We start from the raw sequence: 26,691 nt of genomic DNA, 5'->3' as shown, positions 1-26,691 counted from the left end.
CTGGTTACATTACATATGATAAGGGGTTTCAAAACACCTCTGTACAGCTCCTGTGGCATATATTGCCTAGAGTCCATACAAGTCATACCATTCCGAATGACCTGAATTGTCCAGCACATCAGACAGTACTATGCATGATCCCCTGCATGTTTTTTGGCCTAAGCAAACCAGACCATCCCAAACTATTTCCCAGGCACAGTTCAGTAGTATGCACAACCCCAGGACAATTCTCAATGAGCAGTCCACAAGCAGCTACCGTTTTAGAGTCTGAAAGTGTTTAGTAGTAGATACAGTGTTAGTGCCAGAGCACAGTTCTAGGCACACTAAAACGTAGCTTGTGTGAATACTGACTGGACTGTACTGGCACAAAAGCTGCCTGGTAACTTTGGTTCCTACCTGGGAAAAGATGAGAATCAGCAAAGCACATCAAGGCCAGTATTACCAGGATGACACGTGACTTCACTGTACATCCAGCCCTGCACATATTAAAGCATCTTTCAACTTATTCCATGGTTTCACTTATGAAGAGTGGCACATTATTAGAAAAAGGGCTCGTAATGGTACAGTTAGTACCCTACTACTACTATTCTCATGGAAACATGAGACTTGAACAGAATCAATTAACATAATTAGGAAGAGACCCGGAGATGATGTTGGAAAGAAAACTTCTTCAGATTCAAGGAACAATACTATACAGGGGATTTCTAAGCACTCATTTTCACAAACTGACCAACTTTCACAGTAACACACCTATAAAACCAAAACCAGTGAGAACTTGAATTATATTTATCGCCTGTCAATAATGATAATCCCTCAGGCAGAAACTCTCACACACATGTGGACATAGCACAGCTGAAGCAACCTGACATGCATTACTGGAAAAAGAAAAAAAAAAAAGCTGGTGCACAAAGAAACAATAAATACCCAACAAAAAGACAAAATATAGAAAAACACCTTCACAGACCAGTAGTTTCAGAGATTTTATTTATAGAATTATTTCAATTTGGCACACAATTGGAAAATGCTAATACAATTTGGTGGGACAACAGGAAAAATGCTGGAGTGTTGCCAGTCCTTTGGAGAGAAAAAATGAAATGTGAATTACAAATAAGTAAAAATTGGGTTAGGAAATAAGATTATCTAAAAGTAGGCTCTATCAATTGTAGACCATAAAAAAACCTGAAAGACTTAGAATCTCAAGACACTGGGATGATGTTTTCAAATGTAGATTGAAGCTGCCAGAGGCAAGTTTAACACAACCCAGGTCGTCTGCTCTATTGACACAAGTTGAGCTTTTTAGAACTTACTTTACTGTTCCTGTTTTATCTGGCTTGTTTCTGCTCACAATGAGTTCAGTGGGAATGCTGCTATTGAGTTCAACAAAATCAGGCCTTTCACAGAGGGCCAATGCACCCTCTTTCACAATCAATGAAGCTCTGCACCCAGGAGGCCACAAATGTCAAATGCTTGTAAGATTACACTGAAAAGCTGTTTTGGTTTTGTGTGTTTAACTTCCCCTTAGTCCATCTGCATGTTCAGTACCACTAATCACATGAACATCTCTAGGTTACCATTATTTTGTTGGCAACTATTACCCTTCTGGTACAATCAGCATATTAGATGTTGGTCCCAAACATTAACATCTTCAGGATGAACTGGATAGTTTACTGCTGGAGCCCTCTCATTTTGTGACTGTCTTCACCTTTGATCTCTCATTTTTCTTTTCCATATCGACTAAGAAAGGAGGAAGGATCAGAAAGGAACAGAGAGGAAGAGCAAAGAGGGAAAAGTGACCACTAATTACTGACTCCAGAGGGAGCTCCAGTAAGAAATCAGATGAGCACTTCTGAACTTCTCTCAAAAGAGCTGAAAGAGCTGATGTGGCATCTGAAGACCACGAAGTGAAGGCTTCAACAGCTTCATACGAACCGTGAGTGGCACGACCTGCTTGTAGGGTGGGGAGACACTCACAGCAGGTGCCAGCACTTTGTTGTAAGAGCTGCCAAACAGAAGCTGTGGTTCACAGATCAAGCAATTGAGTCCTGAGAGTTACCACATTCTTGTCTCAGCGAGTTACATTACAGTGAAGGGGCTATAGTGCAGTTTTATCATTAAGGATAGTAGATCAGAAGATAAGACCATCAGGCATATTTTGGCAAAGTCAAATCTGTAACGTTTGTGTGAAAGGGTCTAAACATCTAAACCAAAGCATTGAAGAAAGGCTCAGCATGAATGGCCTGACAGAAAACCATCCATTCAGGCTCACCTTGATTACAGGCAGTCCTTTGCACTCTCATCAAGCTTGGGTTTAAAATCTCACAGGCATTTATTTGTGGTTCATTGAATCTTAACTGTATTATTATCTAACCCCTGAAAGACGAGGGAAATTAAATGATCAATGTAATTTAAAAATCAAGAAATAGAAATAAGTGTTTTGTGTTATAATTTCTTCAGCACAGTCATCTGCTTCTTTCCTCTCCACTTCTCTAGTTTGCTCAGGAAACAGATCTATGCAGAGGTTGGGCATAACTGGGGAGACAGTAGCCTAGAAAAGCAGTTTTGCTATGAGACAAACTGCAACTGGAATGACATCTATGAGACAATGAAGCAGCCAGTCTCTGCTGGCATAACACAGCAGAAGCGCAGCACAACACTTAGTCTTTTCTCACTGCATTGTTCTTGGGGGATATAGATTCCTGGTTTTACACTGCTAATCCAAGAGTACACAAAATTGAACCACTGTTGTACAACTCCAACAGACAACAGGATGCTACAAAGATGTTGGAATACACTTGTTTATAAACAAAACAGCAGAGATAAATTCCAATGCTGACTCCACTCTCCCCGCCCCTGAGCTCCAGCCACTGGCCATTTAAAAAAAATCAAAACTCTTCTCCACATCTGAAGCCAACTAGAAAATCTTCCCACTCTAACAACCACGAAGTAAAAGTAAATGTATGAACCAACATCACTAGATGACTGCAGCTTCACCTATATGGTTAACTCACTATCCAAGTAAGCCATCTCTGCTAAGTGTTTTTATTATTATGTGCTTTGTACATTGGAACAGCTCTTATATAAGTCCAGCTGTAAAAGTCTGCCAAACAGGTTAATCTCAAAACCAGTTAAGTACAATATTCAACCCTTTTATTTCTGTGTCCATTTATTTAGAAAACATTCATTCAAGGAATGAAAGCTAGGACTCTTGGTACAGTACTAGGTATCATTTATCTACCATACACTCTTTTTAGCAGAATGAAAAAGAGAAAATACATATGGTTTTAGAATAATTTCACTTTCAATTACCTTAACCATAATAGCCACTCAAAAAATCCATCACTGGAAAACCAATACTAAAATAATACATTCTCTTACTTCTCTTATTTGGAACTAGGATGATACCACAATTTTTAGAAAATATATACTTGTGTAGGACTGACCTACATCATGCAATTGTTTTAAGTAGCATCCCTAAAAATGGTATGACAGCTTTATATGGAAAAGGTTAGGATGCAAAGAACAATGTTCTAGCCTAGCAGTGAAATACAGGTATGGTACGATTTCCTATCCCTCTGGGCATAAGCTTACATCCACGCTGCTGAGACCAAACAAGTATTTAAGCTAAAACAGCAAAATGATTTAGAATGCAGTGTAAACATAGTCAAAGAAATAGGATATGCTGAGCATTAACGTCGTACGAACAACGCAGTGCACTGGCACACGTGCACTAAGCCAGCACTTCTGAATATTTGCTGGTCTGTGTAACAGTTACATTTATTGCAAAATGACATCAGAAACTGGTATTCATCAGCTGCTTACCTATTCTCATACCAAAGCAGCTACTTTTTAAACTAGAGTGGGAGACCCCAAGCACTACCTTAAGCCACAGCTGTGGGAAAACTCTTTGAGCTCAGGCTCTGCTAGAAGTAATCAACTGGGCATTGCACTCTCACCTTTCCTTCGATTTCACAGGAAGTGAGATTAGGCCAATAAGGGTGTCCTGTGACAGGTACTGAACACTGTGATCCACTGCAACAAAGCAATTCAGGACATAAATGGGTCCAAACAAGCACAAGTCTTACTAATGGAAGACTAGGCTCTTTAGCCAGCACATGGAAGGAAGGAGAGGGCTTTTCCTAAGGTATTTCCTTTTCCCTCAACTAAGATGCAAGTAAGCCCTGATACATTACATAACAGCTTATTTTTCATTTCCCATACAGAAGCTGTCTGATTACAGCTTATGCAAGGAAGTGACAGAAGCATACCCAAAATAAAAGCAGTCACATTTTCACAAGGTAAGTTTACACATGATTTCAGGCTGAATCTAAAATCACAACCTGCCACAGCCTTTGTCTTAATTGCCTATTTAAATATTGTGCATTCAATCCCTGTGACACAATTGGGTTTTTACACTAGGCTAACTAGGGCTATTTCTCATATTTAATTTTTAATCTGTCTTCTTTAACAAATAAACAGGTTTTTTTATGAGGCTCTAAGACATTTAAATCAGCCTTAAAAAGCTGCAGTCTTCTTGTATATTACTAAAACCTTGATAAATATCTGGCTTTTTATTCTTCACTGTGGTTTAGAAACTAAACAAGTTTTTGAAATAGATCAGATCCTTTTCAAAAAGGGCATAATCGCTTATTTGTCATAGCATATAGCAGTTTATTAAATTTAAGAACTGGAAGTAAAGTTGCTTTGTGTATTATCTACATATGTAAAAGCTATTTTCAAAGAGCAGCAATAGTGTTAACGTCGGAAAAAACGCTCCCTAAACAAAACTACCCGTACCAAAAGGCTAGTAGGACTAAGCTTCAGTCTACTTTGCCAGTAAGATTGAGGAATAAAAGGCTGTATCCATAGTTCTGCAACATATGAGAAGATCTTTTGGAAATGTGAACTTCAGCTAGAAGTTAAAATCAATATCTAGCCACACTCCACTACTGATCTAAAAAGAAAAACCTCTTTTGACTCAGAACTGCAGTTCTGATTAATAGCATGAAAGAAGTTAAAGTCACTAAGAATAAGGTTTAAACAACCTAAGCCTATACTGATTAAACTTCAAACAGAAAACACCTGTATTAATTAAAAATTTTAGCTTTCTTGAGCAGAGAGGGGAAGCCTCTTTACGATAATTCAAACAACAGGTATATTTTAACCTTCTGAAACCCTTGAGGGGGTGCAGAGAACAACAGTGCAAATGGTTACATTTTTGCAGATAGAGCTCCACACATTTTAGAGGTGCAACAAATTGTCATTTGATATCAAAGAACTCACATTCTGTTGTGTATATACTGGATTGGAAAGAACATTTTTCAGTAAAGTTCTGGAGACCCTGCTGTACTTCAAGTGCCACATGTTCTTCAAATTTGCTTAAACAGATTCAAGTTCAAATGGTCTCTCTCTCTCTATGTACATTACCACAACCCACAAGCTGTTTGGGATGGCTCAAGAGCTTTCTGCAGAAAAGACTGCACCTTAAGATAAAAAGACAAAGTTACTTCAAGGGCTGCAGAAAAATTGCTGGTTTGTATCTCATGTTGTAAATGGAAATAACCAGTCAACTTACTATTTCTGTTAAACCCAGTCCCTATGACTCCGTTCAAACAAAAAAAAACCCCAAAACAAACAAAATAACAGGTACTGAAGGAAGAGGCTGCTTCTATCGGCACTAACACCAAATGATGAACAAGTCCTACATTAGAGAAAAATCTAGCATGCATCTTCAACACTGTACACAGAAAACAAGGACAAGAAGTAACTGCTAAAAACTATACAAGGAAACACTGCCTTCTTTTAAAAAGGTATATGGAAATAATTACACTGATTAATAAAACACCGATATTCACAACCCACCTGAACTAAAACTGGTTTACATCTTCAGGAAAGAAGTTAAAATAGTACAGAACATTTCTTTTTTTCTCTTAAAAAGCAGGAGTGCCACACTGTCAAAGATAAACTGTTGCTGCATATAGATTTGAATCAACCTTCTTGTGCTTTCCATTCAGGGGATACAGAACATGAGGTCATGTTTCCTGACAAAACTGTTCACAGTTATCGGATGCCTATTCAAATCAAATTTTTTTAGTACCTAATTCATTATGGAGTTGCTACAACTACAGTAAGATGTAAAAGGTTTCAAGAAATTACTGTGAGAAATACTTAAGTTATTTTATGAAAAAATTTGGATTTTTCTTTAGTTCACCTACGTTCACTAATATATATGGTATATGCACCTTAAGTATGAGAACTGCATGAAAACAATTTGAAAAAAATAAAACAAAAATTGATGTGTGAGGCCATCGGTCCCCTTCCTACTTCTGTTATTTTATTCTCTTTTAAATACCACCACTGACGAAAACCCAATGCAGGATATAGTCCTCAAACCCACACCAAACTGCTTTGCTTTGCTGTGCATCTTTCCCAGCAGGTTTTCATACCTGCTTCTTCAGACAGAGCATCTGGAGGCTACAAAAGCACAACTTGTACTTCTCCATCAGTCATGTTTATTTGTGTGATGTTTTTTCCAGATCTGGAAGTTTTTCAATTAGTGCTTTATGGTTCATGTTGATACTGGCTATAAGTCCTCCCTCATTGCCATCTGAGCCAGTATAACTGATTTCTTCACCAGTCAGGGTAGTCATATGGCCACCCAATGCTCTCAACACTGCATTTCCAGCACATATGTCCCACTTCTTAATGTAGGTGACATGGATATACACGTCAGCTTCTTCTTGATTCTTCTCAGGCACATCAAGGAGGGCCAACACTTTATAACCTAGAAGAAATGGGCAGAAGTAAAAAAGAAAAAAAAATAAACCAGGTTTTCCTGTAGAGACATATTAAAAGAACAAGATCAGAAACTCAAATATAGTTCTGCTCTTACATTTATACCCGTATGTCTCAATCCCTGTATCATGCTGAAGTCTACCTTTTTCTTCCTGGCTTTTTATTACAATTGAAAGAAGATGCATACACCACTCTAATAAAGCACAGGGCATTCCCCTTTATCATTCATTATGCAGTACAAAGTCATTATTCAAAATAGTACTCTTTCTTTTATGGAATTTTTTTAGTTTTTCAACTCTTTGACCAATATTCTTGTTTCATTAAACTGTTTCTTTCTTTATCTTATACAGAGTCAAACCCTGGAGAAGATTGGCTATGATCAAATACGCTTACACTTTCTTTGTCATAAGAAGTTCAGATTAAGTATCAAGAACCAATGCAAGATATTCTTGACTAAACAATCTCTAGGGCAGCTATGGCTTTCCACATTAAAGACACAGAAAGATACATTTCTGTAAAATTCAAACTTTGCATGGCTTTTCTCAGACTTTAAAACTGCTAATGCCTCACACTAGTGCCTCACATATTTGCATTCTGTGAGTAACATGCACAAGGATATTGTGTAAGTAAAAAGTATAAAAACCTCTTTGAGTATGAGGCAGATAAAAATGGACTATAGTGACACTAGTTTTCTCTTTTGACATAAATGCAAGAAATAGTACCAAACTTTCACGGCTTTTTTTCTTAATACTTTTTTAATCAAACATACTAATAGTTAACTAACAACCAACAGATTCTCTTCCATGACCCTGTCTGTGATCACACAACCCTTTTTCTCCCACTGAGGCATCAGTGACTTCAAAGAACACACATTAGTCTGTTCAATGAAAGGACCACAACAACATTGCTGGTCCAGCCTAAGAGTCACTAACATACTGACTTGTGAATAGCCTGAAGCCTGAACTAAGGTTTCATCTACGTCCCTAGACACAGCAAAAACTGTGTTCCTATTGTCAAGTGCTTGCTTTTAGGGATGTGAAGATCAAAAAGCAAGAGGAAAAAGAGGAGATGCCACAGATACATTCTTTTGTCTGATAAAAGCTACACTGTTAAAACATTCAAAAGCAATAAAAGGGATAGGATGCTTAAAGAACCAAACCTGCTCCACCAGCGGGGATTATCACAGTTTTATTTCCAAATGTCTGCCGTGCAACCTGCTCAACTTTTCCTGCATGGGAGCGGGATACAATAATCCTTGGAGTTTTCTCATTGTAGGAGGAACGAGCTTTTATGTTCGACCCACCATCCACCATTGCCCAAGCTACAAAAGAAACACAAATTCTGCTAAGATTTACAAAAGAGAATCTCTGTTAGGTGTGGAGATAAAAGGATACTTATGCAAAAAAATATAATTGATACCCCTGACTTAATATCTCTCTCCCTACTGTAAAAGAGAAAGTTAGGGCTGACAGAGGAAGGGGTACATACCCACATTTGCACACAGGTAGAAGAGAAACAGACTCCCCCCCCACATTTATGCATATGACACTACACCATGCCTGCTTTTCTTACGTGATACTTTCAAAAAAACGGACTAAGATGGAAAAATCACAAGTAGTAATATTTAGAATTTGCAACTGGAAAGCCACAGAAGTTAAAAGGATGGCCCCTAGTCAGAAATAGTTCCAATATTTCCTGAAATAACATTTTTATACAAGAAAAAAAAGCCCCACTACCCTTCAAAGCAGATACCAAAAATGTTATTGAGTCATTCTGCTCAGAAGGATAGTGATGCTAAGGAAGGAAATAGCTCAGGAGGATAGCAATACAAAGAAAAACATTCAGTGCTGTATTTCAGAGAACTGAATTTAGAATACACAACTTCCCACGTGTTTCACTGTGAGGTTCAAAGCCAAGCTTGGTAGGTGGCATACCCTAACCATTAATCTGACACTTACTCAGCAAAGTAACCAGCAATTTCATCTCACTAGAGGGCGAGATTGTATGGCAACAGACTGAGCTATGTGTGATAACAATGCCAACTGCCCTTTATCACTTCGTATTTGTGTGGTACTATTAGGAACAACCCTACGCATAACATTGGTATTTCCAGCTTGGAAAATGAATACTTGTCACACAGAATGACAGAATTCATTGCATCTCATCTAGTGCCGTGTCTGAGTATTTCACACTTCACTATTTTTAAAGGAGATAAATTTCTTCAGATAGATATTGATACATAGAAAAATGTTCTAAACCCTCTATGATTCTTGAAGCATACTGGAATATAGCACATACTTTAAAGATTAGAAATTAATTTCATATTTAAAGACAGTAAAATATTAGGACAAAATATTGAGCGTTCAGTGGGCCCTAAAAAGAAAACAAATACGAAATACCTTTATTCATTTAGTTTTTATGCTAGACCTACTGCATAACTTCAGAACTCTAGAGGTCAGTATTGCCTAAGGGAAACTGTAAACAGAACTTCTTGTTCCAAAGACATAGCAAGACATGAATACTTAAACTACTTTGAAGCCTTCAGAAGTGCACACACATTGCCAAACTTGCAGCAATGCTCGCTGATACACCATTAATACTAAAGAATTAATTACCTCGCAGTTGTGGCATTAAAAGCATGGCAGATAATCAATAAGGCTATGCTAGACAGTCTTGCCTGTAACATACAAACAGTTGCCATTAAGATCTTTAATCAATCTTTGTTATTCACACTGAATAAACACCAGCTCCTGGGTATAATATTACAGACCCAAGTTATTCTGCTGAATGAACAAAGAACTCTTTTCTGCTAAAGACTAAAAGCAAACGTAAGACTGGTCAGTATTTGTAGGTTTAACTTTTTTGGTTTGCTATAAGCACTCTGATTGAAGGGGTCTTAATTCCTAAACATATTTTCAGTTAGTTTGTATTAAATGCATCATTTTTTTGTTAAACAAGGACAGCCATTTCATTTGTGGTTTATAGCACAGAACACATCTGCAGCCCTCATTGTGAGGTCTGCACCAGTGATCTTTTACCCCAGGTACTATTTTCTCACTGATACCTAGAGATGTTGTCTGAGACATCAAATTTTAATTAACACTATGGCTGATGATGATGGAAATATGTGAAGGCATGAAGGTACCTGTATATGATGAGAATGGCTTGTGTATCACTCCTATTACTGGTTTACCATTTACAGCCACACAAACCATTGTGGTGACATACTGTCGAAGATCCTCTGTGGGGAAAACAAGAAAGTGAGCAAGTTTACAATCAGATGCCAAGAACAGAAAAAGAAAAAAGACATGAGATTATAGAAATGTTCTCTGAAGACTAGTCTACATTCTGCCTCTTGCAATTAAGTAACTTTGATGTATTTTCAAATAACCTTGCAGTTTTCAAAAGACTTTAAAGGCTGTTCAGTTTTCCAGCAATTTTTCCTGTTCAGCAGAAGTAACCTATACTACCAGATCTAATACTAACAGCTGTGTCTTATGTAGCACATATTTTCATGGAAATCTGTGCCCCTACATTCTCCTTTCTCTGCCTCACCTTCTATCATCTATTGGTTCAAAAGTAATATTCAAATACCAAGGAATGTTCACAGGAAGAGATGATTGCATCAATTAAATATTCACAAAAAAATTCTATTTGTTCTGCAGTACTTATCAGCATGAATTTTAGTTTAGATTACCTTGAACTTCTTACATGACATCCAAAGATTGAATTATGAATGCCTTTTTTTAAAAAGTATAACAAAAATTTTCTTTTATCAAGTTAAATAGAGTATTTACTATTTACTTAGTATTCCCCTTAAATAAACAAAACCCAAAATCTGAGATGCTTAGTGTTGCCACAGTAATAACTGAAATAAAGAAATGTGTAATTCCAGTAGAATCCATAATTGAGTTACCATTTATTATAGCAATTACTTAGTTGTGAGAAATACCAAAGTAATTTCAGAGCTGGAATATATAAAAGTAAACGCTGTGATCTGGGAACTATAGAAATTTCATTATGCAATTTGTTCAATTAAAATCACACTAGCTTTGACATAACACAATTTAACAAGAGATGTCATTTTAAATACTTACTATTTTGTTTCCAGTATAAAAGGCAGACATCAGAATTACACACATGATTTGTCAACAAGAATCAGCTACCTGTGTATTCTTGTGTAGCATCTAACGGATCAATCCAGACAGTAACACTTTCTGCTGGAACCTCTTTAGGCTGTATTTTTTGCTTTATGTCTTCAGGAATACTGTGATCCCAAGGGACTGTCTCCTGATCAGCTGTATCAACACGCTCCTCAGAATTTATCTGTGATAAGACAACAAAAGTAGTTGCATTAACTTATGAGACAAGGTAACTGTAGTACTTGGGAAAATTATAGGTTTGCTCATATTTTCTCCTTCTTCCTTCACCTCTAGCTCAAAGTGCATGAATTACTCATTTTTTTCAGCAATTCACAAGCTATTACCATCATGTAACAAGCAATGGAAAATCACAATCAAGAATTTTACTGTGAACCAGACCACAGCTAGACACTGCTGCTTTGGCTGCAACTCTCCCTACTGAAAACTCCCACAGTGTGAATTGCATTTTTTAAAAAATCAATATTTAAATGCAGTTGCTTCAAAGACTACCAGCAGAACATTTGACTATGGAGAATCATACAGTATACAGATAGTAGGGGTATAATATTCAATTTATACAGATCAGTAGCTGCATATTGAAATGTGCAGATACACTATAAACAGGTATTTTGCAGACTGTGTATGACTTGGACAAGTAGGCATCTTAGTATATATTTATTCCTGCTGCCAGCATTGAGTTACAGCCAAAAATCTAAGAAGCTCAACTGAATGTAACCATTACACAAACACAAATTAGTAACATCCCACATCTGTCTTTAGGGCAGGTTGGGATAAGGTCCTAAGATGGCCCATGAAGAATAGTTATAAACAACAGTCAAAGGTCACATTTAAGCCTGTTGTCACCTGCTGCCTAGCTTAATGAATTTTATTCCACGCCAGAGGGCATTTCAGTATGCCAAATAGAGTTTGGTTCAGTAGCAGAGCACACAGCATCAGCCTGTTGAATGGAATAATGTTCTGTAAAACCCAATATAATGTCATTGAGACTATGGCAGCACTACATTTTTGGATCATAAGAGATGCAGTTGTCACAAAATACTGTATGTAATGATCTCTCATGCTACCAAAACATTGCATAACCTGGCAGGAAGAACCACTGTTCCACTAATTACTCAGCAGGATGATGACACTTATGGCTTAGATGTATAGGTTAGATGTCTGAAGCCGAGTGTAACCAATCTGGACTTTTAGGCTATTTCAGAATATGAGAACACAAGCTTTTTTATTCTTGCTAAATTTAAAGGTGTCTTCCTCTAATATAATTCTAAAGGGTTGCCAAACTGATTGGTTCCCAAGTCCAGTCAAGGCAAAATAGTAGGTGCACATGGCATGCAATATATCTACAACCTAGAACCACCAATTTCCCCTTACTTGCTATAGATAGAATCAAGATGATAGTTCAGATTCAAGTATCTGACTGCAGGAGCAGATAAGTCCCTTCTGACTAAAACAGCTTATTACAGATGTTGTAGGCAAGTGACACTGAAAGACAATTAAAATGAAGCAGCTATAAGGCTACGTTTGAATGTGACAGCCTTTGTAAGAGCAAGATTTTTACATAATTCACATCGTGACAAGAAAAGACATCACACACACCTCAACTGTAACAGATATTTAGCAAAGAGTTTAGTCACCTTCTCCAACAGAATTAAAAAAGAAAAAGCAAGCAGAACTGCAGCTACTCCAGCCATACATCATAGCTGTCTTCTCACGTAAAACCAGTATCTAAAGCATTGTATGCCAGACACAGAACCCTTGAAGTTGCCGTGACATTTACAAATTAAACATCTGTCACTGTACAATAAACCTGATGATTGTGTTTTCCCCTAGGGAAAACGGTGCTGCAAAGTCAAGATCAGTAGTTTCACAGACTTGGCAGTCTCAACACAGCCCCTGGGCAGTCTAAGTTCCACTACAGCACATTACATACCACTATAAAAGAAACATTTCCTCAGCAGAAGAAAGAGGCCTCCAAAAAGTTAAAGGGTTGGAACCAATGCTCAAAAGGAAGAGTATCTTGTTAAACCTGTTGTTACAGTACACTAAAAGTCAGAAACTATCTGAAAGGTATTGTTTTCAGAGAAAGATCTCCTAAGTAGTCTAAATTTTGCAGTAGAGGCCATGACACTGTAGTATTCATAATGCTTGTGAGGAGTCTCTTTCAACAGCCATAATTATTCTGTCAGGGAAAAAAAACGGAGAAATAGTGATAAGGTTGCAGAGCCATCTGGAGAAAATAAATTAAAAAAATAATCAACTGGGTCACTAGTTCTTCCATTCATATGACCATTTGCTCTGTAGCTGTGGCTAAATACTCCATAAATAATAGATCAAATAGAAACGCATAGCCATTCCAAAATATGCAGCTATTAAAATTATTGTTAGAAAGTTACAGTATAGGTTTTGCAGGACATAGTCACCTGAGAGAAAATCACCAACCCTTAACACTGGGAACTTCTTTTATTCCTCCTTTTTTTTTTTTTTTTAATGCAGGAGAATATACTCAGAAACATGTCTTTGTGTTATATGATGTCCCTTCTTACATGTCATTCTCATTTGCTGGATGCCTCCAGAAGCCATGACCTTATAATTGAAACTTTTCTGAAGTGGTATGAATATGTAGTTGACTGCATTCCCAAATCTTCACTCACAAATTAGGAGCAGCTATGGTAGAAAGACAATCATAACACCAAACATTTTAGACAACAGAGCTTGTTTCAGCCAGATGCTCTGACTCAATTAACCTGATACACTAGTGTAAATAAAGTTTACATGCATGCTATCATATAGAGAACTTTGCCTACTCCTAAGAGTCACATTTAGATAGTAACCCATCATGCAAGAACTTGCGATAGCAAGCATAAGACAGGAATAAATTGCTATTTGGAGTTACCCGCCTAACAGCCGTAATGTGTAAAAGCCCATTTTGGCAAGTTCTGGAAGCTGCCCACTGACACCAAGCTTAACCACATTTCAGCAATCTTCCCCAGTTATGCTTAAAGCAAAAGCCCTCCTCACAAAGAACTGCATCAAATACAGAGGTTTAATATAATATATGTAAATCAGTGCATGGAATACTGCTGAAAAAAAAATTCATAAACAAGGCAGTCTGGCTGCATCTTGACAGCACAGAGCTTCCTCAAACTGAGCCTGTGAGGTGTAGGAATTCCATAAGGAACAAGGGATGTCGCTTATGGGAGCCAGCAGCAGATGTCCAATGGAAACACCAGGATCAGCCCACAGTGCATCTTCCAAAACATTCAGGTGTTTCCAGCCTTCAGGAAACTCTTGCACAGAGAACACTCCCCTCCAGCACACTGGTGGCTGGAATACAGACCTGCTCAGGGACACAGAAAGCAACTCCAGTGTACTATGAACCTGTCTGGATAAATGCAGTACTCTTAATAAAGAGCCAACAGTCCTGACCAGGTAAAGACTTCAGGGAACCTCACAATGGCTCTTTGTCCTGTGTGGGGATACTCCCTACCAGCACTTCATGATGTTTTTGTGGCAGCTCATCACCCAAAAAGCCTACTTGAATACTAGCTAGGTGTCCGTGGCATGGTGCACAACCTCAGGCTTTTTCCTGGTTTAAAAGAGGAGGACACAACTGCAGTTTTGCCTTTGAATTCACCCATTAAAGATAAATTAAACTGAAAAAATATATGCTAAAAAAATAAATAGAAGCTTCTTTCAAATACATAAGTGATTTTTTAAAAACATGCATCAGTACATGAAAATGCAACGCTTTTCTTAGAAAGTGTTTGGTGGTACGTGAATTTGTTTTAAATTTAGTACTCCTCCTTCTTCCCCACATACTTTATACAGACCAACATTCATTTTGTATTTTAATATACAAATAATCCATCATCTTGAAAAAGATCAGGTTGCACAGCTACCTATTCCTGAGAGCATCAACATCCCCATTTGACAATTAAGTTTTTATTAGAAAATAAAACAACACAAATACTATCACACCTCTGTTATAAAGAAGAAATACTCATTAAGATACTTAAACTAACAAAAATAAAACAGACACAAAACAACACCCCCACACACAGAGTACAGGTAACACCAAAAGACAACATGCACCTGTCGGAATGTTGTAAGAGTACTCCAGGTATTACACTTCAATAACAGAGACTGAAACATGTTGCCTAGAGAGGTAGTAGATGCCCCATTCCTGGAAGAGTTCAAGGTCAGGTTGGACAGGGCTCTGAGCAACCTGATCGAGTTGAAGATGTCCCAGTTTCTCTTCTGGGACAGACTGCCAGGGGGTTGGACTAGATGGCCTTTAAAGGTCTCTTCCAACCCCAAATTTTCTGTGATTCAATAGATAAGTCTATTGATTTGAATGCGACCACGAAAATGAAAAGCCTGGAGGCCTAGACAAAACAGCATGCACAGGGGAGCATAAGTAAAACATTAATAGATGTTTGTCTGTTTTGTTAGTGCACCGACGCTGCATGACCTACACAGCCACTTCACCAGCGACGATGCAGTGTAAGCATTATGCATACCCAAGACTCAAACTTAACTTTGCCATCTGCATTCACCTGAGTGGAGATGGAGGAAAGAAGTGGAGAGACAGAAGTAAATGCAAACATTTACAAACAATAAGGCAACAATGATTCCAATTTTCTGGCTGACTGAGAGATGTCCTCTGTGGACAGTAGAAGATATTTTACACTACATATATCCTCTGGACTAATGTCCAGAGCAACTAGTAAGAGTTCAGGTTCATGTCTATCTAATCTGGTGGCCTTCTACGATGGAGTGACTGCAACAGTTGACAAGAGAAGATCAACTGGTGTCATCTAACTAGACTTCTGTAAGGCCTTTGACATGGTCCCACATGACATCACTATCTCCAAATCGGGGGGACATGGATTTGAAGGGTAGACTATTTAGTGGATAAGGAATCGGATGGATGGATGCTGCCAGAATGTTGTGCTCAATGGCTCTACGCCCATGTGGAAGCCAGTGACGAACGGTGTCCCTCATGGCTGTGTTTTGGGACTCATCCTCTTTAAAATCTTCATCAATTATATAGTAAGATCAAGTGCAAGTGCACCCTCAGCAAGTTTGCAGATGACATGAAGCTGAGCAGTGCAGCTGACACAACAGAAGGGACACCTTTCGGAGAAACCTACGCAAACTTGAGAAGTTGGCTCACGAGAACCTCATGAAGTTCAACAAGTCCAAGTGCAAGGTGCTGCATCTGGGTTGGGGCAATACCAGGCATGAGTACAGACTGGGAGATGAACTCATTGAGAGCAGCATAACGGAGAACGACTCAGGGTTCTTGCGGATGAAAAGCTGGACATGAGCTAACAGTGTGTGCTCACAGCCCAAAAGGCCAACTACCTCCTGGGATGCATGGCCAGCAGGTGGGAGGAGGTGATTCTCCCCCTCTACTCTGTCCTTACGAGACCCCACCTGCAGTATTGCAACCATCCCTCAAAGTGCTCAGGGCCAGATTGGATGTGTCTTTGAACAGCTTGGTCTAGTAGAAGCTGTCCCTGCTCACGGCACGGAGGTTGGAAGAAGATGATCTTTAAAGTCCCTTCCAACCCAAACCATTCTACAACTCTAGGATACCCACAACTATACACCTTGAAAAGTGTACTGACCTATTAGTTGGCTCCATGGAACTGTACTTGATTTGCTCTTACTTGACTGTGCTTCAGAGATGTCACAACTCAGGGGAGAGAGGTTCAACAAGCAGTCTTTGGGCCTTCTCACACTTTCAGACCAAGCCTCACCCCTTCATCTGCTGTTGTTGCACTGCACCAAAGAGCAACATGCCCTTATACCCACTGCACTACAATCAGATTGTTTTACCTCCATTGGCTCTGCTTCTCTGCTTTTTTCCCCCAAATGTATCAGAGGTGAAAGCTGTCTCAGCTTCTCAGAGCGTCTGTACATACACAAATTGTGTGAAGGAATCAGATGCCAAAACCTCTGAATGTAAACACCCACTTGACAAGTCAGGACATAAATATGCACAACAGCAGAGCACTCTCCAGGAAAGCAAAAAGCAGTCAAAGCACCATATTTCCAGTATCTGAGGAAAGTATCTAACCTACCACGGTTATGAAACAGGGCTCCAGAATCTGATACAGAAGGAAGGATGTGCATTCACACCAATACCTAGCTCACATGCAGCCAGGACCACTCATGATCCCTCCTTTCCAACTTTTGGACTTGGGGGTGGTGAGCAGCAGTTTTCACTACGAATGAAAGCTGCTTCTTGAAAGCTTATGCTACTTGACTTCAAAATGAATGCAAACTCGGAAATCAAAATAACACTTTTTAAGTTTAAAATGCCTTTAAGCTTTAAACAATTTGAGTAGTTGCATCAAACACCAATGCCTGATTCCAGCATTATCATGCACAAACTTGAAATGAGTTTTAAACGGGGAAAGAGATAGAAAAGTTTGGATTCAGGACAGCAGGAAGACTCATAAAAAGATGCTCAAAGAGAAAGACTGGGACAGAGGAAGACTTGACTTCCACCACAGTCACAATAAAAAAAAAAAAGGAACAAATAAGATGAAACTCCATTCAGTATTTACACTAGAAAATAAGACATATAGCTGGGGCAACTATAGAACATAATTTAATGCACTGGTCAAAAATAAGCCAAAACAGCTCAAAAAGAGAGTGTAGGACAGAATTAAATCAGACAAATAAGACTGAAGTCTTCATCCTGTGAAAATAATGATAGTACAGTGCAGAAGCAAAATTGTCACTTTAAAATTGGCTTTTTCACAGTCAGAGCACAGAGAATGTGGTCGAAATGCAAGTTTAAGGAACACATTGTCCTCTGTCAATCACTCCTGCCTTTGTGACCAAGTAGGGCTGCTCCTTCAGATGTGTTGAAGATGGCCCATAATGGGAAATGAACCAGGGTATTCCTAAATAACCTTTACTTTAAATTTTTACCTTGGACACATTCAGTTATCAAGCTCCTGACACTGACTCCCAGACAAGCCACGTAAGAGCCTGAGGCACGGTGCTGAGAGAGATCTTTTACCAGGTAATGCTGCTGAAACCCCAGTATCATGAGATCATTTCTTCACAGAAGCTCTTCTGAGTAAAACATACTAGTGTTTCTGGCCAGTCTCTAATTGAATTTGGAAAGACTACCTCCCCAGTCCACTCTCCTCCCAGCAGCAAGGCTGGCTCAATCATGTCCTTAATCTCCTCACCTAAATCCCATCCCACTCCTTATTGTACCACCACAGTAGTGTAGCACAAGAAATAAATAGGGCTGCATGGAGAATCAACCAGGAGAGCAGAGAAGCAACCCAGAAAAGATAAACAAGATGAATAAAAAATGAAAAGGAGCAGAGGGGATGATTACAGCTGGATCAGAGCTTTAACTCATTCTCAGTACGACAAATAGATGAGGACAACATACTGGTGCAGTGAACACCTCAAGCCTGTAACTGCAGTTAAGAAACCGCTGCATATATTTTAGCATTAAGTATATTTTAAATTCAACTCTACAGACAGACCTCAGGGAATACACATGCAAATATTCATTGCTGAGAGTGATAAGACAACACTGCATAACACCCAAGAGTTACCCAACTGACTTGCCCCTTCCTCCCTTATCTTTCTCACCCCTGTTTCTGAGGGATATAAAAACAAGACTCAATACCATTCAATCTACTGCACAGTGATAAAACAGAATTGATCTGCTTCTCTTTGGTTTTACCTAACATAACTTTGAGAAGTCTTGAACTGCATCTATTTATATCAAACAGAGCAAATGATGTAAGCAGTTGAGTTGTTCCTCCTCTGTACAGACAAGAACTTTACATAAAAGAACAAAGGCAAAATATTTCCTGTGTGGGTTTTTTTTCCCCCTCAGATTTTGAAAGTTTTTTTATAAATCCTAGTATTGTAAGACTTTTTCCAGATTTATTTCAGCTTCTGCAAGTGAGAAGCCTAATTTGTCTATCTTCTCTTAATAACCACACCTTAAGAGAAGATCCGCTTCAGACAGACTGTTTACCTGCTTTCCTTTTTTATGTCCAGCAGCACAAAATAGGGAACCCAAGGCTGCTCACTGACAAGTTTATTTCAGCCAAATGCCTTCTCCCCTTGGTTACTTTGAAACATTGGAAAGCCATGACTATTCTTAAGAATCACAGAATAATAGAATGGTTTGGGCTGGAAGGGACCTTCAAGATAATCTTGTTCGAACTCTCCTGCCATGGGCTGGGACATCTTCCACTAGACCAAGCCTTATCCTGCCTATCTCTGAACAGTTTCATGGAGGGGTCACCCACAGCTTCTCTGGATAACCAGTTCCAGTGCCTCACCACTCTCACAGTAAAGAATTTTTTCTTAATATCCAATCTAAACTTGCCCTCCTTCAGTTTAAAGCCATTTCCCCTTGTCCTGTCACTATATGCTCTTCTAAAAAGTACCCCTCCATCTCTCTTGTAGCCCCCTTCGGGTACTGAAAGGCCACTATAATGTCTCCCCAGAGGCTTCTTTTCTCCAGACTGAACAAACCCATTTCCTTTGCTTTATAGGTATATTTTAGCACCTAGCTTTTGTGCTGGTTCGTCTTCTTCCTGGCTGCAGCATTTGGCACCACTTTAAATACTGAGGTACCTGTTAGGCTCAAGGATTTCATTATCTGAGAAAATTAGCATTTAGCCTAAACTTACTTTTGGAATTATTTCAGTTTTTGTTTGACAGCTTTTATTAGCAGCATCTTCTCTTGCAAGGAGAGAAGAGGGGATTTATTTGACTTCAATGTCTTTTATTCTAGAGTGTCACTCTGTATAGGGGGATAAGGCTACAGATATAAAGTAAGATACTTCTTATGAGATGCAATTTTATACTGCCCTAGAAAATCCTCTGTAATCCTTATATTAACATCAAAACTGCAGCAGGTCTGTTCTACGAAAGAGCTGAAGTTTCAGATGTGTTGTTCTGAAGTTATACATGCAGGATTTGCAGATGGAGGTGATATCTTGTCTTTACACCTGAGAAGTGTATATAGTATGTATATAGTAAAAGAAAGCTTTTATTTTGGTTTGGGCAAATGTTTATGAATACATCTTCATCACAGACTTTAAGAGACAGAATGTCTTATTAGTATATACAGCTTAGTGAATATTTTTAAACACCAATGAGATAAGCTGTTATGATCCACATCATGGACTTAGAATACTAAACATCCCAGAGCTGATCTGTCAGATTGAATAACTCCTGATCACCTGAAAAATCTGTCAAATGCATTCTTCCTGGACATCCTCAATGCTCAAGCTCAGTCAATCTGAGGAGGAGCAGGGAAAAGGGAAAGACATATGTCTGGTATTTACCAGTTCCACAGACCTATACATACATTTTTGTCTTCATACTGGTTTTGAGAACACATCTGCATTTTATACAGTACCATCTATTCTTAAACACTAGCAGCACGAGTCAACTGTAAGAAAAATGAAAAACAGTACTGAAGTTCTTTAAAAGTAGATGTTTGAAGACAGCACCCTCTAAGAGAAAGACACGCAAGTCAGGCTGTCACTGCTAAGAATCCCAGGCACCACAGTGGAGTTCACACATGTGACCACAGACACAGAACAGTTCACTGAGTTCTTCAAGCCCAGACCAAAATCCAGTCTTCTCTAGAAGCACAGGCAACTCTTATATCTAGATTAATGAAGTCACTCTGTCTGTGAAAGGGAAGAAAGCAAATAGGTTTCAGGCTGTGACCCAGGTAAACTGTAATGCCAAGCTCCATGAGGACACTGAATAATAAAAGAGAATAGGGGTCAATACTTTTTCCTCCTTTAACGTAGAGCCTGTGAAGTTGGTTTGTTCCTTACATACAGAACCTTCGTGATTTTTCTGTACGGGAAGATTCGTCACATATCAAGTTTATTTCAAACACTGAAGAATTTGTTGTTTCTTTAGATTTCATATTCAACAGGTTCTTTAAAACACTTTAAACCCCCAGCAAATCCAAACAAACAAAAAAGTCAGCAAACAAAAAATGACACACTACCCTGAGGAACTTCCAAAATAGCCACTGAAAACTCACTGTGTAGTAACTAAACAACCAAAATATAAACATAACTACTTCTTCTCTCAACCCGTCCAGGAGAAGCATGCAATCACCACCTTTTAAATCCAAATTTAGGGGTTTCTAGCCATTTCAAATGACTGTGAAAAACTAAGGAATTTAACATCGAGACAGCAGTTCCCATTTACTGAAGCAAAAGCAGAAACAATGCCAATAAACCCCAAAAAGCCTCAAAGTATAGTTCTGGTTTGGGTGTGACTTGAAGCATTAGACCCAGATTTCGGAAGCGAAGGAGAGCAGGGAGGGGTGCGTACACCTCTGAAAACAAAGTAAACTCATTTTGCCCACGTAGGCAGTGCTCCACAGCGTGACACAGCTGTTAACTTACCTGCTGTCCCACAGTCGCGAGAGATAAACACTGTTACTGCGGCGCTGTGTTCCTAAGCCTCAGATTCTAAATCGCTTCTCCCCGTTCCTGGCTCTTCCTCTAACTGAAGGCAGGAAAGACAACTACGAAAACAACAGCATTCCTAATCTCAGCACCTTAAGCATACGCGGAATTTGCGCTGCGAAATTACTTGTATCCTTAACCAGAGAACGCATAATCCACAAGGGTGAGACTCGGTGTTTCCCGCACCCCTCCATGCCCGTATTACTTCGTACTCTATCACCTCGCGTGGCTTCGCTTACAACACGCACCAACTCCTTCCCCTGCAACCCAACACCCCCGGCAACAAGCGTGAGGTGGCACTGCCACAAATTCAGCGTGAGGGGAAGGAAAAAACGCAATTCGAGGGCAGTGCTTCCCGCCAGCGGTGACAGACCGGAGAGGCGCCGGTGACGAGTAGCCCAGCTGGGGCTCCACACCGGTACTGGTAGCGGGGTCCACCAGCCCCGGCCTTCGGCAGCCCCCGGCCCCGCAGCGGGAGCTGGACACCCACCTGCACGGCGGGGAAGGCGCTCTTCAGCAGGTAGAACATCCTGCGGTTGGAGAGGAGGTCGCCGGTCGTCAGCTGCTCCTCGGCCCCCTCCCGCGTCTTCCCCTTCGCCTTGGCGTTGAGGACGTTTCCCTCGCGGACCCGCTTCACCTCCTCCCCGCCCCTGGTGGCGGCCAGGACGGACACGGCCAGCAGCTCCCGCAGGTCCACGGCGCCGCCGGCCGCGGAGCCGTGGGGCGTCTCGGGCCCGGCGGCTGCCGGCTCGCTCAGCATGAAGAAGGCGAAGCGGCCGGCCAGGAAGCCGGAGTAGAGGTGGTAGAGGACGCCCAGCCCCAGCAGGCAGAACACGGCCATGCCGAGCGGCGAGAGGCGGATGCCCATGGGGGCCATGGCCGCGGGGCAGGGGGGCGCCGCGGGACGGGCGGGCGGCGGGGCCGGGCGCTCAGCACAGACCCATGGCACCGCCGGGGCGCTCCGCTCCCTCTGCTGCGGCGGGGCCGGACCGGCTCCACGCTCCCCGGCGGAGCGGCAGCGCCGTCTGTATCCGGGTCAGGCGAAGGCGGAGCCCGCGGTTCGCACTGAGCATGTCCCGCTGCCCGCGGGTGGGACCGTCCGCGCCCGCTGCTGGGGCCCGGCGGGAGGCATCGGGATACCTGTGTTACCTGCCGTGGGCATTCTTGGCAGCACACACTGCCCTTCGCGCGCTGGTGCTCCTGAACGGTGTAGTTTGGGGTGATTTTTTTCCCCCTCATCTCCTTCTAGGCAGCAGGTGCGCCGGCAGCCCACAGCGGCGGAGCCGAGGGAGCTGCCCCAGCCCGCCCGGCGCGCTGGGAAGGAGTTTTCTGCTGGAAGTCGCTGGTGGCGTAAATTGCCACTAAATTTCTGGAGACGTGCTGTTAGCGGTGCTGAGTGTCAGTGCCGAGCATCTCCTGTTACTGTCATAGTGGTTCGGGAAGTTTGAGACTCTCGGCCCGGTTGGAAAAGGGAAGGGCCACGAAGCTGAGAATTCCTCTCATTCCTCTCATTCAGTAAAATGAAGCAAATCCAACTGTTTTCTCAGCCAAGTGATGTGCTAAAGGCCTGCCTGTCGTAATTTATACTTTTTCTTTGCACTTCAGTTGGTTTGGAGTAGTGTGAAACTATGTTTGTAGCCACGATGGGCATCTGGGGTGGAAACTGGGAAGAGTCTGATTTCTGTCTGTTCTCATTCCTAATTCTTTCTAGTACTTTAGAGTAAGTTAGAAACAAAAGAATTCAGCATTATTCGAATTAATTACTTATTGTTTACTCAAGCAATATTCATGTCTGTTGAAATTCAGGTTGTAGGAAGAGACCTCAATAGTAACTCTGGGAAGAAGTAATTACTTGGGATTGTGCATTATAACTGTTTTCTCGTGATCTTGTGGGGTTTTTGTTTGTTTGTTTGTTTGTTTTTGTTGTTGTTTGTGGGGTTTTGTTGTTTGTTTGTTTGTTTAAGTATTAAACTTATGTAATCAAAAATGTGAAAACTAGGAAAGACCAAAATTAAGATTGATTTTCAAACTGAAGTTGCCATATCATGTGTTCCCATTTTATTGGCATCTGCAATTATGTGGTTACGTACCAAATATCCTGCAGGATCACACCAAATCAGAAGTGTACCTGAATGTGCAGGGAGTGAAAATTAAAGAAAGAATATTAAAACAAGAAAGCATTCAATTTGAAATAGGATTCATGAGTTGGATTTTACTCTTAGCTATGCTGGGATTAAAGTTTATGTGTTACAACTGGAATGTCCATGTTTTTCAGCTTCTCATTCTTTTTAAGGTACAAGTTGTTGGTGTTTTCCTACGTAGTTGCTTCTCTGGCAGAAAAGGGGCTTGAAAGCTTGAAAGTTCACTTTCCTTAATATTGATTTCACGATTCAGCATTTCACATAATAATAATTAATGGTAAGAAACTATGCAGCAATACAGGGCTGGTATTAGACAGAGCTTACTTGTGTCAGTAATGAGCTATAAATACAAGACTTTACAAGCATGCATAGTTTTTGTGTCCCCTTTTAAAAAATACTGGGCAAAATAGTCAACAGCTGTGCTGCCTGATGCTATCAGTAACAGTTTATGTGTGTTCAGTAAACTGGAATTTTAAACTGCTGTTGGAGAAAACCCAGGAGAAGGAAGAAAACCTGCAACTTTATGAACTGATTTCTTACTTAATGGAAAGAAAGTAAAACACTAGGCTTTTTGTACCACTGACGTTTGCAGAGACCTTACAGAGGTACAGAAAATTAATGGATTTATTACTCGCTGCTTACATTTTTATGCCTGCAATAAACATAGACAGAAAATATTAACAGTAATGTAAGCTGTGAAGAGAACGGTGCACAGAGGGCTCCTTATTTCCGTGATACTGTATGTACCATCTGTGCCATGTTTCAGAATAAACAGTGTTCATTACTGAATGCAATCATACCAGTAGACAATATGCTGACATCTTGCTTCTCTGTAGCACTCTTATTCTGTAATTAGTGATATAATTTTTAAAGGTCTCAGCCTGGCACCTCCCATGCTGTTTTCCCTAAATCCGTAGATCAAGTTCCTCTTGTTTATCCAGGGTGCTGTTGGCTTCACATGGACTCCAGACTGCCACAGAGACCTTTGCAAAGTAATCCTGGCAGATGGTATAAAGGGAGTTTATGCAAGGTTTCTTTGTTGCTTCAACCTGTAAGATAGGTTTTCAGACACCGCGGTGTAGGCATAAAATGAAATCAGCTTGGAAAAAAAAAGTGTCTATTCACTCTTAGGAAAAGGAGATTTATCTCTTTACTTGAGGGGTAAGGTAAAAATCTCATGGAAATGTTCCGCTGGAAAATATATAATTATTCTTTTGGACACTTTAGCTAATTGTCGGCCAGATAATTTGATATATTTGAAAAAAAAAGTCTGAAACAAACCAAGTTTTTAAGCTTATTTGTATTTTTGACAGAAAAATTATAACCATCTCTAATACTGAAGTGATCCTTAACTGGACGAAAAAAGGGTGCTCCAACATGGATTGAAGCTGGGGATGCAGATCTGATGGTACATATGTTCCTATTGGATCTGTGTCAGCAGCCATTCTAGGAGTCAGCTTTATATGAAGGCAGCCTTGAGGACCTGAACAAGGGTGATGTGCTGAAAGTAATGTACCCCTTTAGCTTCCCAGAGAAACTGTCACTGTGGAATGTCTTGGCAGAGTTTCTCAGGTGAGTTGCAGTGTGGTGGGAGTGAAATGCCTTGCTTTCCATTAGATTCATCTAGCAGAGGCTGTGCATGACAGAGGCAACATATTACACTCTGGTTCCCTCCTGGAACTTACCAAGAGAGATGCTTCCGCTGTTCACTGCAGAACATTCATGAGATGAATGGTGGTGACTTCGTCAGAAGAATTATACTTTGAGTTCAGGAAGTTGACAAATGAAGAGGCCACTTGCTCGTAGGGAAAAGGCATTAACATGTCCTGAGCACTAGGTGCTGATCCCCAAGAAGCACAGTGAGGAAGGCTGTGTAGGTACTGGTGACCTCTGGCCATTGTCAGGGAAGTCAGTGCTGGATAGGAGAAAGCCATGGCTATGCACAGAACCCTTATTTGTGCTCTGTGTGTGTGGGGAGAGTGCCAGGGCACAGGGAGTTCGGTGTCACTGACTTGTAGAGTCTGTGGCAAGAATGTATAAACTAGTGAGCTCTCATCTTTGTCCCGGCTAGTAGTTTTTTGTCAGCGGTACTTTATAGTGTAATGTATTACCGTGGCTGCTTTGCCAGCATCATTGCTAACTCGTGTTAAAACAGGACATCTTCCACGTGAGCCGGTTAGCAGGGTCTGTCAGCAGCCACAGAAGTGTTGCTGGTTGTTTCTCTGTGACTCCTTCCTAACCCTGATGGCTTATGAAGCCATTCACAGGCAACCTTCTTGAGTACTCAGTTTTTGTCTGCAGCTGCAGTGTGTCTGTGGAAAAGATGGGGAGCCCCTCAGGGTAAGAGCTGAGTTTGATCTGCAGCACATGAAAAAGATCTGCTATGTCTGTGCTTCTGAGAGGCCAAGAAAGAGCAGATGGCTGTCGGATGGGACCAGAGAACCCAGGGAGAACCTGCTGTGAAAGTGCCAGCACCAGCTGCAGCCACTATATTTCCCTGACAGTGCTGGGAAGGTAGTCCATGAGGGAGTCCCATACAAGATCTTTCATAATATGGAGTAGCTTTTCCTTGCATAGAGCATTTGATTGGTGCAGTATGTGTGTATGGGCAGCTATGAATAGTTGGTTTTTGCAGTCAGATTCTTCCTTCTTTCTCTCTCTTTTCTCCTATTATTTTCTGTCCTTTCCTGGTGATTTCGCTTTTAACACTGCCTTGCCCAATCCTGTTTGCAGCAGCAGTTCCAGTTATAACTGTCTCTTTCTTATATCTTGACTTGACTCTTCAGGGCTGAGAGCCTTGGGGGGGTTGTGCAAAGACATATCAAACTTAAGGGTATTTTTTAAGGGCTTTATTTAAATTAGTTTGTAAAATAAAAGCAGAATGCTATAAAACAGGTGAAGTATGAAGGTGGACCAAACAGGACACAAAAAGGTGGATGAATGTCTCTGTTTTAGAGAGTGTATCTGAAGAGTTCCTAGGTACCTGTCCATGTTTTCTCAGAGGTTTCCTCCCCATAACAGTATGCTTGTTGGCCATACTTGCTTGCTTTTCCTTTGTGGAGAAGAAATGGAGCCAAATACACCCGAAGGCTG

At 40.5% G+C, this 26,691-nt stretch overlaps 1 protein-coding gene across 1 annotated transcript; it reads right to left on the bottom strand.

Annotated features, from left to right (window-relative positions):
* Positions 1 to 967: 967 nt before the first annotated feature.
* On the bottom strand, positions 968 to 22,482 carry BPNT2 (3'(2'), 5'-bisphosphate nucleotidase 2). Its single transcript, XM_064652624.1, has 5 exons — positions 21,948 to 22,482; positions 10,959 to 11,118; positions 9,938 to 10,033; positions 7,952 to 8,113; positions 968 to 6,781 (listed from the first exon to the last, which is right to left on the bottom strand). Exons 1-5 carry the CDS (start codon positions 22,332 to 22,334, stop codon positions 6,510 to 6,512), a joined length of 1,077 nt encoding a protein of 358 aa, XP_064508694.1. The 5' UTR covers positions 22,335 to 22,482; the 3' UTR covers positions 968 to 6,509.
* Positions 22,483 to 26,691: the final 4,209 nt, after the last annotated feature.

This window comes from Pseudopipra pipra, chromosome 1, assembly GCF_036250125.1.
Source record: "Pseudopipra pipra isolate bDixPip1 chromosome 1, bDixPip1.hap1, whole genome shotgun sequence".
NCBI classification, from domain to species: Eukaryota; Metazoa; Chordata; class Aves; order Passeriformes; family Pipridae; genus Pseudopipra; species Pseudopipra pipra.
This window is presented reverse-complemented; position numbering and strand designations above follow the sequence as displayed.